This window comes from Hoplias malabaricus, chromosome 13 (assembly GCF_029633855.1).
Source record: "Hoplias malabaricus isolate fHopMal1 chromosome 13, fHopMal1.hap1, whole genome shotgun sequence".
NCBI classification, from domain to species: Eukaryota; Metazoa; Chordata; class Actinopteri; order Characiformes; family Erythrinidae; genus Hoplias; species Hoplias malabaricus.
In genome coordinates this window covers 37,227,537-37,239,254 of record NC_089812.1, presented here as the reverse complement: position 1 = coordinate 37,239,254, position 11,718 = coordinate 37,227,537, and the positions used below count along the sequence as shown (strand labels likewise).

The 11,718-nt window shown below is 40.8% G+C and overlaps 1 protein-coding gene across 2 annotated transcripts in view; it reads right to left on the bottom strand.

Annotated features, from left to right (window-relative positions):
- Positions 1 to 1,520: 1,520 nt before the first annotated feature.
- Positions 1,521 to 11,718, bottom strand: part of recql5 (RecQ helicase-like 5) — a 37,606-nt gene continuing 27,408 nt past the window's right edge. Inside the window, exons 13-20 of one of the 2 annotated variants that reach the window (XM_066642360.1) lie at positions 10,484 to 10,557; positions 7,797 to 7,890; positions 7,298 to 7,489; positions 3,397 to 3,971; positions 2,905 to 2,947; positions 2,581 to 2,808; positions 2,409 to 2,481; positions 1,521 to 2,089 (exon numbers count right to left, since the gene is read on the bottom strand). In XM_066642360.1, coding sequence (XP_066498457.1) covers positions 1,944 to 2,089; positions 2,409 to 2,481; positions 2,581 to 2,808; positions 2,905 to 2,947; positions 3,397 to 3,971; positions 7,298 to 7,489; positions 7,797 to 7,890; positions 10,484 to 10,557 — 1,425 coding nt within the window. In that variant the 3' untranslated portion in view covers positions 1,521 to 1,943. Of the gene's footprint in view, positions 2,090 to 2,408; positions 2,482 to 2,580; positions 2,809 to 2,904; positions 2,948 to 3,396; positions 3,972 to 7,293; positions 7,490 to 7,796; positions 7,891 to 10,483; positions 10,558 to 11,718 lie in introns of those variants that run through there. The other variant, XM_066642362.1, reaches the window with a different exon arrangement.

Genomic DNA, 11,718 nt, shown 5'->3' with positions numbered 1-11,718 from the left:
ATGAAATCCTTAAAAGATTTTCAGCTCATACACATTTGTAAGATTTAAGAATAAAGCCGAGGGGTGGGTGATAAGGCCCTAAAATAATATCCTGACATTACAGTGTATTTTGGCGATAATATTTTTGCCAGTAGGAAAAAACACAACATAATTTCAAGAACAAACTATTGCAACAACATTAATGTTATATTAGTATTAAATACAGGGTGGGCCATTTATATGGATACACCTTAATAAAATGGGAATGGTTGGTGATATTAACTTCCTGTTTGTGGCACATTAGTATATGGGGGGGGGGGGGACTTTTCAAGATGGGCGGTGACCATGGCGGCCATTTTGAAGTCTGCCATTTTGGATCCAACTTTTGTTTTTTTCAATGGGAAGAGGGTCATGTGACACATCAAACATATTGGGAATTTCACAAGAAAAACAACGGTATAACCTTCGAATAAAGAACGAATAAAGTTACGTTATCTTAAAGACTGAAAACAATTCTCCTGAAAAGAATGGAAAGAAACACAGGCGATGGAAAATGTAAACACACAAAATACTGTATTCATTCATTATCTGTAATGTCCCTTATCCAGTTCAGGGTCGCCGTGGGTCCAGAGCCTACCTGGAATCATTGGGCGCAAGGAGGGAATACCCCCAGGAGGGGGCGACAGTCCTTCACAGGGCAACACAGACACACACACACACACACACACATACCTACGGACATTTTAGAGTCGCCAATCCACCTACCAACGTGTGTTTTTTTTTTTGGACTGTGGGAGGAAGCCGGAGCACCCGGAGGAAACCCACACAGACACAGAGAGAACACACCACACTCCTCACAGACAGTCACCCGGAGGAAACCCACACAGACACAGAGAGAACACACCACACTCCTCACAGACAGTCACCCGGAGGAAACCCACGCAGACACAGGGAGAACACACCACACTCCTCACAGACAGTCACCCGGAGGAAACCCACGCAGACACAGAGAGAACACACCACACTCCTCACAGACAGTCACCCGGAGGAAACCCACGCAGACACAGAGAGAACACACCACACTCCTCACAGACAGTCACCCGGAGGAAACCCACGCAGACACAGGGAGAACACACCACACTCCTCACAGACAGTCACCCGGAGCGGTAATCGAACCCACAACCTCCAGGTCCCTGGAGCTGTGTGACTGCGACACTACCTGGGTCGTATGACGGTACTATGTTATTCGTAGTGTACCATTGTAAGATAGACTTGAACTCTTTGTAATTAAACCTCTCTGTATCTGCTCCTCGAGCTAATAACCCCTAACCCCCTCTGTCCTAGTGTAATGAGGATGATGATGATTTTCTGTTGAAAACATGTACTGTTTTGTTTACAGTACTGAAAAGAAAACTAAATAACTGTGTCCTCTGCCCTTTGCACCGTACAGTGCAGGGTGTTTAAGACATGAATATTTTAAATGAAACTACAGAAGATCTTTTTTTTCTTTTCTTTATTTGAAATAATGGTAATTACTTCATTTTACACGGGTGCCATGTTTACACATGTTATGGTCACATTATATAGCGTGAAAAAACAAAAAAGTCTCCTTAAACACATTGATAAATATGCTTTAGGTCAAACGTAATTCAGTTTTTTCTTTGGGTAGAAACTCAATAGCATCTAACATAGAAGCTAAAAAATGATAATACATCTCAGTAAGTAAAGTAGAACCAGCATGCACTGGATTTAAACATTCTGTTCAGCAACGCAGCCCGGGTTTACCTTTAAAGTGCACTACTGGAAGCAGCCCAGTGTCAGTTCCTCAGACACATTTCCTTCAGATAAAGCAGCAGCAGCTGATACGCAGCATGTCGCATCCCTGAGTAGGGGGTTAGAAGAGAGTCTGGTTGCAGCAAGGGTATGATGCATGGAGAGGGTAACGCAGGAGGGGTCAGAAAGCCCTATCTATCCTCCTCAGCTACTGCCCTTTGTGCTGCTTTGTGTTTTGAACTGGTTGCTCCCTGCAGGCTTTTCCAGTCTGCCTCATTCTCACAGCACTGGATTCCTCTGAAGAAGCGCTTGATTAAGCCCTTTGCCTCCATTTTCACTGGAAATACACACGGGGAAAAAACAAATGAATATTTACTGTGAACAAATCAGAAATGAACAGAAGCATCTGCAGCTTCAGTCAATTACTATCATTTTTATTTAACTTCTATATTTGGCTTCATCACACAGCCACGATTTTACACAAATAAATACTCTTTGGGAATTCAATGTTGTGAAAGGATGAATATAGGGACGTGTTAAATATATTCTGTAGAAAGATGTTACTTTTCCTAAATAAATAAATAATCAATAGTCATTTTTCACAAAACTTAAAGCTGAGATGAGTCACTGAGCTCAGAGAGAAATGATAATCTCACCTCTCCCACGATCCTTCGCTTTTCCCTCGATAAGGAGATGTGAGAGAAAACGTGCAAACGACTTAAACAGTTCCTAGAGGAGGAAAATGAGCCGGTTTTATCTTTTTCATTTGACATTACGAAAGTCACGAGTTATTTTCTCAAACACAAAACATAAACATCCAAAACCTACTTTAGTAGCGAATTTGCCCTGTTTATAGAAAGGATCCAATATTTTCACGACAATGTCCGCTGCTTCCTTCAGCGTTACAGGAGGAGCTGAGATCTGATTAGTGCGCGTGTTGTCCGCTTCCAGCTCGTGTTCCTGTAACACGGGGTTAAAGGTGACTCTTCTTTTGCCGTCAGTGGGTGGGGGGCAGAATCCCTCATGATTTTCTTTGGTTGCGTTTTGTTGACAGAGCTGTGAAGCACAGATTCAGCAACAGTGAAGATATCTGTCGTTTTATTGCAGAAAATCAATAGTCTGTCTGCTTTAATGAATGGAAATGGATATTACTGTTTCTGATGGCACTGGATGGGCTTCAGACTGTGGCTTGTCCCTGTTGTAAATAGAGAATGGAGGGTAGGACAGAACATGGGGAGGATACTGAACAACATTTCCATAACCGTCAATAAATACAGTTGTGAACGGCAAAAACATATAAGTGTGATTTTTATTGACTGATATTTCCACAGTGAGTAAAACTGTGATAATGTTTTTATTTTATCTGTACGTTTGTGATGTCACAGTAGATGGGTTTTTGGTTGCTTTTGATTGGTTTAACACACATCTACAGGATGTTTATGGACAGAGTGTCATTTATTACATTTTCTTATGTAAACTTAATATATAGTCATATATAGTCATATATAGTCATATAGTCATTATAGTCATATAAATAATAATATTATTAATGCACTCTGTTAGAAAACAACAGTTAACATACAGTTCAAAAAGACTGAACAAATAACACAATAACAGAATACAACTGTGTAAAATGATCACTACCTGTGAATTTGTAGAACTGCTTTGGTATCCGTCCTCTCCTGCTCCTCCACCGTTGTTTCTACATCCATGGGACTACCATCCGCAGCAGGACTCTCCACAATCTTAGAGTTCCCTGTCTCCTCCTCCATTACTATAGCACCGTCGTCGTTATTAGCACCGAGATCTACAGGAGACACTTCAACAGATCTGTCACCTTCCTGAGCTGTAGACACAGAGGAATTTTCTTCTACAGACGTCAAGACATCTGTCTCCTCTTTTCTCTGACTGCTGTCCACCTTTTTCCTCCCAAAGTACTGAGAAATACAGTGTGAATCTTTGGCAGCTTCTGCTAGTTTCTGCTGTTTCTTGCTCAGAGCTTTGCCTGTCTTTTTGCTGGGGCTGCTTTTGGAGGTGGACGAGGAAGAAGGTGATGTTTTGGTTCTTTTGTGTTCTGGCTGTTTTTCTTTTTCCTCGTCCTTAAAGTCAACATTTTGAGGCGTGGAGATTTCACTCTGAGAAGACTTCAGAAGTTCTGCTGCCGTCTGGAAGGGGTTTGACGAGCCGCGGAATCCTGCTCCTACACGTTTCCTCTTCATCTGTTTAATGGAAACAAAGTAGAGAGCTTTAGAGCCTTGAGAATGACAATTAATACCATATTAGTTTATACCAACTACTAACTGGGAATCTTCTGCAGTATCTCACAATCTTAGCATCACAAGTTCATATAAATAAAGTAAATCTTTCTTTCTTCTGATTCCAAATGAATGCTTTAAAATGAAGCTACAAATTCAATTTAATATTTATGTTGAAGCAAAGACGGCATTGGGATTATTCTTCTGTCTCAGCTTCTGCCCCAAAGGCCCCCCACAACACCTCAATTTTTAACCTCGCCAAAGAGCTTTTATTGATTTATTTAATTTATTTTATATGTTTTTATTTTGGGGCGGCACGGTGGCGCTCAGCTAGTGTCGTAGTCACACAGCTCCAGGGACCTGGAGGTTGTGGGTTTGATTCCCGCTCCAGGTGACTGTCTGTGAGGAGTGTGGTGTGTTCTCCCTGTGTCTGCGTGGGTTTCCTCCGGGTGACTGTCTGTGAGGAGTGTGGTGTATTCTCCCTGTGTCTGTATGGGTTTCCTCCGGGTGACTGTCTGTGAGGAGTGTGGTGTATGCTCCCTGTGTCTGTGTGGGTTTCCTCCGGGTGACTGTCTGTGAGGAGTGTGGTGTGTTCTCCCTGTGTCGGCGTGGGTTTCCTCTGGGTGACTGTCTGTGAGGAGTTGGTGTGTTCTCCCCGTGTCCGTGTGGGTTTTCTCCGGGTGACTGTCTGTGAGGAGTTGGTGTGTTCTCCCCGTGTCCCTGTCTGTGAGGAGTTGGTGTGTTCTCCCCGTGTCCGTGTGGGTTTCCTCTGGGTGCTCCGGTTTCCTCCCACAGTCCAAAAACACACGTTGGTAGGTGGATTGGCGACTCAAAAAAGTGTCCGTAGGTGTGAGTGTGTGAGTGAATGTGTGTGTCTGTGTTGCCCTGTGAAGGACTGGCGCCCCCTCCAGGGTGTATTCCCGCCTTGCACCCAATGATTCCAGGTAGGCTCTGGACCCACCGTGACCCTGAATTGAATAAGCGGTTACAGATAATGAATGAATGAATGAATGAATGTTTTTATTTTCCCAGTAAATGCTCTTTACGCTATCAATTCTCCCATTTCCCCACAGCTTTGGACAGGCACCCGGGGAGCACTAGCGCGCCCTGGTGACAGACGTGGCAAAAACACGCCATGAAACAGCTAAATCAACATTTAAAAAGTGTAATCCTTACACAGCTGTAAATTTAAAACTTTAAAAACTAGACTTAGCTTCACTTATTTTTACAAATGTGAAATACATTAATATTTCTGAATATGAATATTTACCAGTGGCAGTGATGTTAAGAATCTTAACTCTAGTTAATGTCTCTGACTGAAAGCTGAGATCAAACACAATTTTTCAACGCCTCTTAATGATGTACGAATAATTCTGATGTTTTATGAGGTTTCTTCATTGACAGAAACTTTGCTTATTTAGTGCCATCTTGTGGAATAAGAGTTAAAAGCATTTGAGTGGACCGTGTTAGAACTGGAATTATACCACACCACATTGATAAATAAGTCTCTACATATCAATGATATTTTTACATTCCATTAAACAGTAAATGTACAGGGGATTAAATTAAATGAAAGCAAAGTGAAAGACCAGCATCAACAAAAATAGCCAGGGCCTTACACTCTGAGGTTATGCTATTAATCTGAAGTAGCAGAGTAAAGTCTTTGACGGCAGAAAATCAGCTGCTGAAAAGACTGAGCATCATCTTCTTAGAATTTAATTGAAGTAAACTTTTGAAATTATTTGGCTGCGGTTGAAAAAGTCAATAAAAGATTCAGATTCAGAAATACTTTATTGATCGCGGAGGGAAACTGCTGTTGTTGCATCTGTTTATGTAAAGAATAAACACTAAATAATTTAAAACAAAGAAATTTAAAACCAAAAGAGAAATTAGCAATATTCCTAAAAACACAGGCATTGACTGTGATAATAAATATACATTATTCTATATAGATTACTGCTCACATTAAGGAAAATGAATCACATTATTACTGTAATTGTACATATGAACAGTGTAATGTGGCGTTGAGTGTTGCACGGATGAACCGTGGCGTCACATCCAACTACTGCAGAGTCATCAGAAAACTTCTGAAGGTGGAGGTCTCTGTGCAGTAGCTGAAATCCGTGGTGTAGAGGGTGAAGAGAGAGAATGGAGAGAGGACAGTTCCCTGTGGGGCTCCAATGTTGCTGACCACTCTGTATGACACACAGAGGCGTACATACTGTGGTGTGCCAGTCAACAATCCAGGACACAAGGGTGACACATACCTGCATCACTGTCAGCTTATCACCACATTAGCAGGCTTAATGGTGTTGAATGCACTGGAGAAGTAAAAAAAAAAACAGCACTGTGAGGGTTCACAGGCCGGGAGGCGAACTGAAAGGGGTCCAGAAGTAGCTGGACCATGGGCCGGAGCTGATACAGGATGAGCCTCTCCGCGGTCTTCATCACATGGGACGTCAGTGCCACTGGGTCCTTTATGTCACTGAGTCGTGGCGTCTTTGGAACAGGAACAATGCAGGATGTCTTCCACATCACAGGGACCCATGAAGACATGGTGCCATTCCAGACCTCCCTCATGTTGTTCTGCTGGTGTTTTCACTCCAGCTTCCTCCTAAATTTGTTCTAAGCCTCCCTGATAGTTGTCTTCAGTTCCCTCTGGATCCTTCCTCCCTGTCTCCAACTCTGAAGGCCCTCGTCTTTTTGTTAACAAGAGCTTTAACGTCCTTTGTTACCGATGACTTTTTATTTGGGTACCACACAGTCCACTCAGAAGTTGATGTAGTCCGTAATGCACTCTGTGAGCCCGTCAATGTCCTCTCCAAGCGGCTGATAGAGTGCCGGCCAGTCTGTAGCCTTAAAGCAGTCTTGCAGTGTCTCGTTAGTCTCCTCCGACCATCTCCTCACTGTTCGCATGGTCACAGACTGACTCTTTACCAGCAGCACATACCAGGGGCTGAGCTGCACCAAGTCGTGGTCTGACCTACCCAGAGGAGGGAGGGCGGAGCAGCTGTATGCATCTTTAACATTAGCATACAGCAAGTGCAGTGTTCTGTCCTGTCTGGTGGGACATTCCACATACTGAGTGAAGTGTGGTAGTGTCTTGGCCATAGTGACGTGGTTGAAGTCTTCTCATACGGCAATGAAGGCACTCAGGTGTTGAGATCGGAGCTACGGTTGAGTGAATGACGTGACAAACTGCCACGATAATAACACGGGGAAAAAAGGCTAGCAACTAGCAGCAAGGATATTGAACTCCATTCAAAGACAAAGTAATATCACTCACTTACTGAATAAATCTGAGAGGCCGAGGTGAAGCCCTGTTCTTCTTCAGGGATGGGTGAGGGTGAGGGTGAAGAAGGAGCTGTTTCTTTCCGAGTTTGCTTTCTTTCATCTTCTTTCCAATGGGAACTGCATGCATCTCCATCCTTGACCACAGAGGGCGCTGGAGTATTACCAGGGCCTTTCTTCAACTCTGATACCTGAAGAGTATAGAACATATGCTCATACATTCCATCAGTAAAAGAACATTAAACAATAGGCCAACAATTAGATATATATTAACTTAGCTTCTTGTTTATGATGTGTTTACAATTAATATCCAAAATCATACTTGGGGCCTGTCTCAAAAATGCATCTTGTGTCACCAAAGGCTATTGTCTGCAGCCATTTTCATTACTTCCACAGCAGCACTGAACCTTTCTAGAAATTAGATGTGTGTGTGATGAACCGTATCACATTTTTTCTGCTGTGACCCTGAGAGGAGAATAGGCCTGAAGTTACACTCACCCGCTTAAGAACTGCAGCCTTATACAGGTTCGCAGATTTACAAGACTTATACACTTCATGTTCAATTTCTACGGCCTGAGAAAGTGCATCAGATCTGAGGACAAAAAAAAATAAATACACAGGACTCTGGAATTTAAATTGCATTTACATTTTGGTTATTTATTCTGCGCAGAATTAAATGTGATTCATTTGCAGCAAGTGACTTGTGTCTAGCATTAGAAGTTATACATTAACAGGCTTTAAAAGGCGTTAACACCGTTGTTTGATAAAACAGAGATCAAAGAAAATCAGCCATTGTATTTAAATAATACATTTAATAAAATATATAAGATGCACATTAAAATAACAATTAAATAAATCACGTACATTTAAGGCTTTATTTCAAAATTGAATTATTAAATGAAACATTTAATTAATTCTCCTTTTGATTATTTCATTATTTGTTTATTATTAATATTTGTTTTATTAATACTGTCACCCTCCATAGGTAAGAACATTAGAAACTGATCTTAACTCCAAAGCTGTCCAGACTTGGGTTAGAAATGATGAATATTTAGCACTAAATCAAGTCCTACACAGCCCCAGATCGACAGGAAAAGGAGGAGGATTAGGTGTAATTTACAAAAATAATTTAGATATTAAACAAAAACATGTTTACAACTTTACTTCCTTTGAAATGATGTACATTAACATAATTAACCCAGCCACAAAGGCCCTGTTCAGAATTTTTAAAAATAATTTGGTGAATTAGCTGCAGGTTTAGCAGCGTCTCGTGACAAAGTGATAACTGTAGAAGACTTTAACATTCATTTTGAGAAAAGTGATGATCCAATAAAAACGTCATTCACATCAATCATGGACTCTTTGATTCACCCAAAATGTATAAGGCCCTACACATTATTGTAATCATACACTAGACTTGCATTAAAATCCTAAATATTCTACTTCAATCATCCAGCTCAGTCTCTGACCACTAACACATTTCATACGAATTGAGTTTAGGTTATAAAATATGAATATGCCCATGTTAAAGTGCTTACAGATGGCCCAACAACTTTGCTCATACCTGCATAAGAATGACATATATGAAAAATTTCAATCTGGTTTTAGGCCACACCATAGCACTGAAAAGGCTTTAGTTAAAATAACAAACGACCTTTTTCTCGCCTGTGATCAAAGCCAACCACAAACCAACACTAAAGAAAATGGAGGACTGTGTTAAAGAAGTGAAGCATTGGAAGTTGGATAATTCTACTCCGCTAAACAGCGACAAAACAGAGGTTCTCCAAAGCCTGCTATAAATAAGGCATCAGACTAAATACAAACGTCCCTGTTCTTCAGACCTCATCGGCTAAACCTCTGGCTGTTGTAATGAACTCAGATCTGTCATTTGATCAGCTTATAGGTAACATTTAAAAAAAAAAAAATTTTAAAAATAAAAAACTTTCCTATATCTTTGTAACATCTCTAAGTTCAAAAAAGCCTTATCCCTCCCAGACGCAGAAAAATTAGTTAATACTTTTATTACATCAAGATTATTAGATTATTGCAATGCACTTTTATCAGGATGCTCCAGCAGAAACTTGAGTAAACTCCAGTTAATTCAAAATGCTGCAGCCAGGGTCCTCACTAAAACTAGAAAATTTGATCATATCAGCGCAGTCTTATCAGCCTTTCACTGGCTTCCTGTTAAATTCTGTATTGATTAATTTTTTTGCTAACATGTAAAGCCCTGCATGGTCTCGCTCCTGAATATCTGTGAGACCTCATCACACACTATGAACAGCCAAGATTACTCAGATCTCAGGGTGCCGGCCTCTTACTAGTTCTAATGTTTGGGACGCAGACACCGTCACTAGGTTTAAGTCTAGGTTCTAAACCCACTTGTTCAGTTTAGCTTTTGACAACAAACCTCTTCTAGTTTAAAGTTGTTGTTTCAGGAACTCATGGACTTGGGGAATCAGGGTAAACTCGGATGATGTGCTCTGCGATGCTGTGCTCACAATTTCTCATGTTTGAGGATGGTGGAGTGGATGGAAGTCATTGTCTGAGGATGCTCAAAAGTCTGTGTTCTTTCTGGTTTCCCTCCTCCCTGCTGGAGTCACTATGCTAATGAAAATGTTCACATACGCTTTTCTACTGCACTCAACCAAACTGATTCTCTTAAGATTTCTGAGAAAATGGCGGCCCACTGATGGACGACACCAGACCAGCTGCTCACCTCCATCTACTGCTGCCAGCCTCTGACCTTTCACCATGATTCGCTAGTGACCAGCTTCCAGTCTGATGCACTGTTATTTTGGCCCCAGATTGACCTCATCATCATTATTATTATTATTATTATTATTATACTGTAGCATAATGACATTTAACTTAATTGGTAATACTTTCTATCAGTAGTTTGATCAGAGGAGGATGGATCCCCTATAAGTGTCTTGGTTCCTCCCAAGGTTTCTTCCTCCAGCCTCAGGGGAGTTTTTCCCCATGACACTGTCGCCTTCAAGTTGCTTGCATTGGGCTTTGATTCAAATGATCGGTTCTGATACTAATTATGTGAAGCTACTTTGTGACAATGGCAGTTTAAAAAGTGCTATATAAATAAATCTGATTTAATTTGATCTGATATTGCAATACTTTCAGGGTCACTGTTTTTTTCCATAATACAGTATATGCCTTTTAAAAAATACCTGTCTGAGGGAGCATCTGTTCCTCTGTGGTTGGTCAGACATTCCTGCAGAAGAGACAGGCAGTGCTCTCGTGCCTGAAAAACACACACAAAAATAATCTTAAGGTAGTCTGAGATATATGTTTTATTAGATACGAGGTATTGGTAATACAATGTTAATATTAATAAAAAACTAGATATTAGTTTTTTACTGTAAGACCATTATTAATATTCTTTTGTCTGATATGGTTTCCTTATTCTAGCTAATTTGCGCTACACTATTGTCTTTATTGATATAATTTATTGGAATATTATAATGAAGCTTTCATCTATTGTGTTCTGCTTTGTTTTTACAGTTGTCTGATGAGGTTGATGGAATCCATACTCTAACAGTGAACAAAATTCACCGTTCAGCGATGGATTTACAGCTGTACACATCGTCACATTGACATTGAGATGAGAGAGGACTTCAAAGAAGCTTGCAGGTTGTTATTTGACCTAAATAATAATTTAACAATTATTGCATCAATGTGGCTTCTGTGCTTTCATCCATTCATGTATTCATTCATTGTCTGCTTGTCCAGTTCAAGGTTGCGGTGGGTACTAAATATTTACATACTACCTGGAGTCACTCTGCGCAAGGTGGGAACACACCCTAGACAGGGCACCACACACCCACACATTCACTCACGCTGGATCATGGGAGGAAACCAGGAGCACACAGAGGAAACCCATACAGACACAGTAAGAATACACCAAACTCCAGAGGGGGGCACCAATATAAATTAATAGTTTATAGGTATGGGATCATTATTAAAGCATTTTCCTTCATGATGTATATGCATTGACTTATATAAACAAGAATAAACTTGTTTTTCTTGACTTACAACTCTGACCCCCTCATTAAGTATGATAAAGTACACTGTTGCCACACCAACTGAAATAGTCACAGTCAACGGAAAGTCAGTGTTATGTCTTAGTGTGTCATGCCAAGTCTATTTCTGTTTTTCTGTAGGGTGAACCTACAACATTATATCTGATAATTCAGCAGAAAGATCAGGACTGGGAAACTGGTGTTTCCAGAGGAAGCCAGAGTGTGGTGAAGGCTGAGTGGAGGTTCACAAACACCTGCATGTATCACGGCTTCAAAATTGAATACCCTGCACACCTGAAAACATCATGACATTTCTCCAGAGATGCATTTTAAACATGGAGTTGCAGAGTGTGACTTGAGTGATCAACCTCCTGTACTAAACC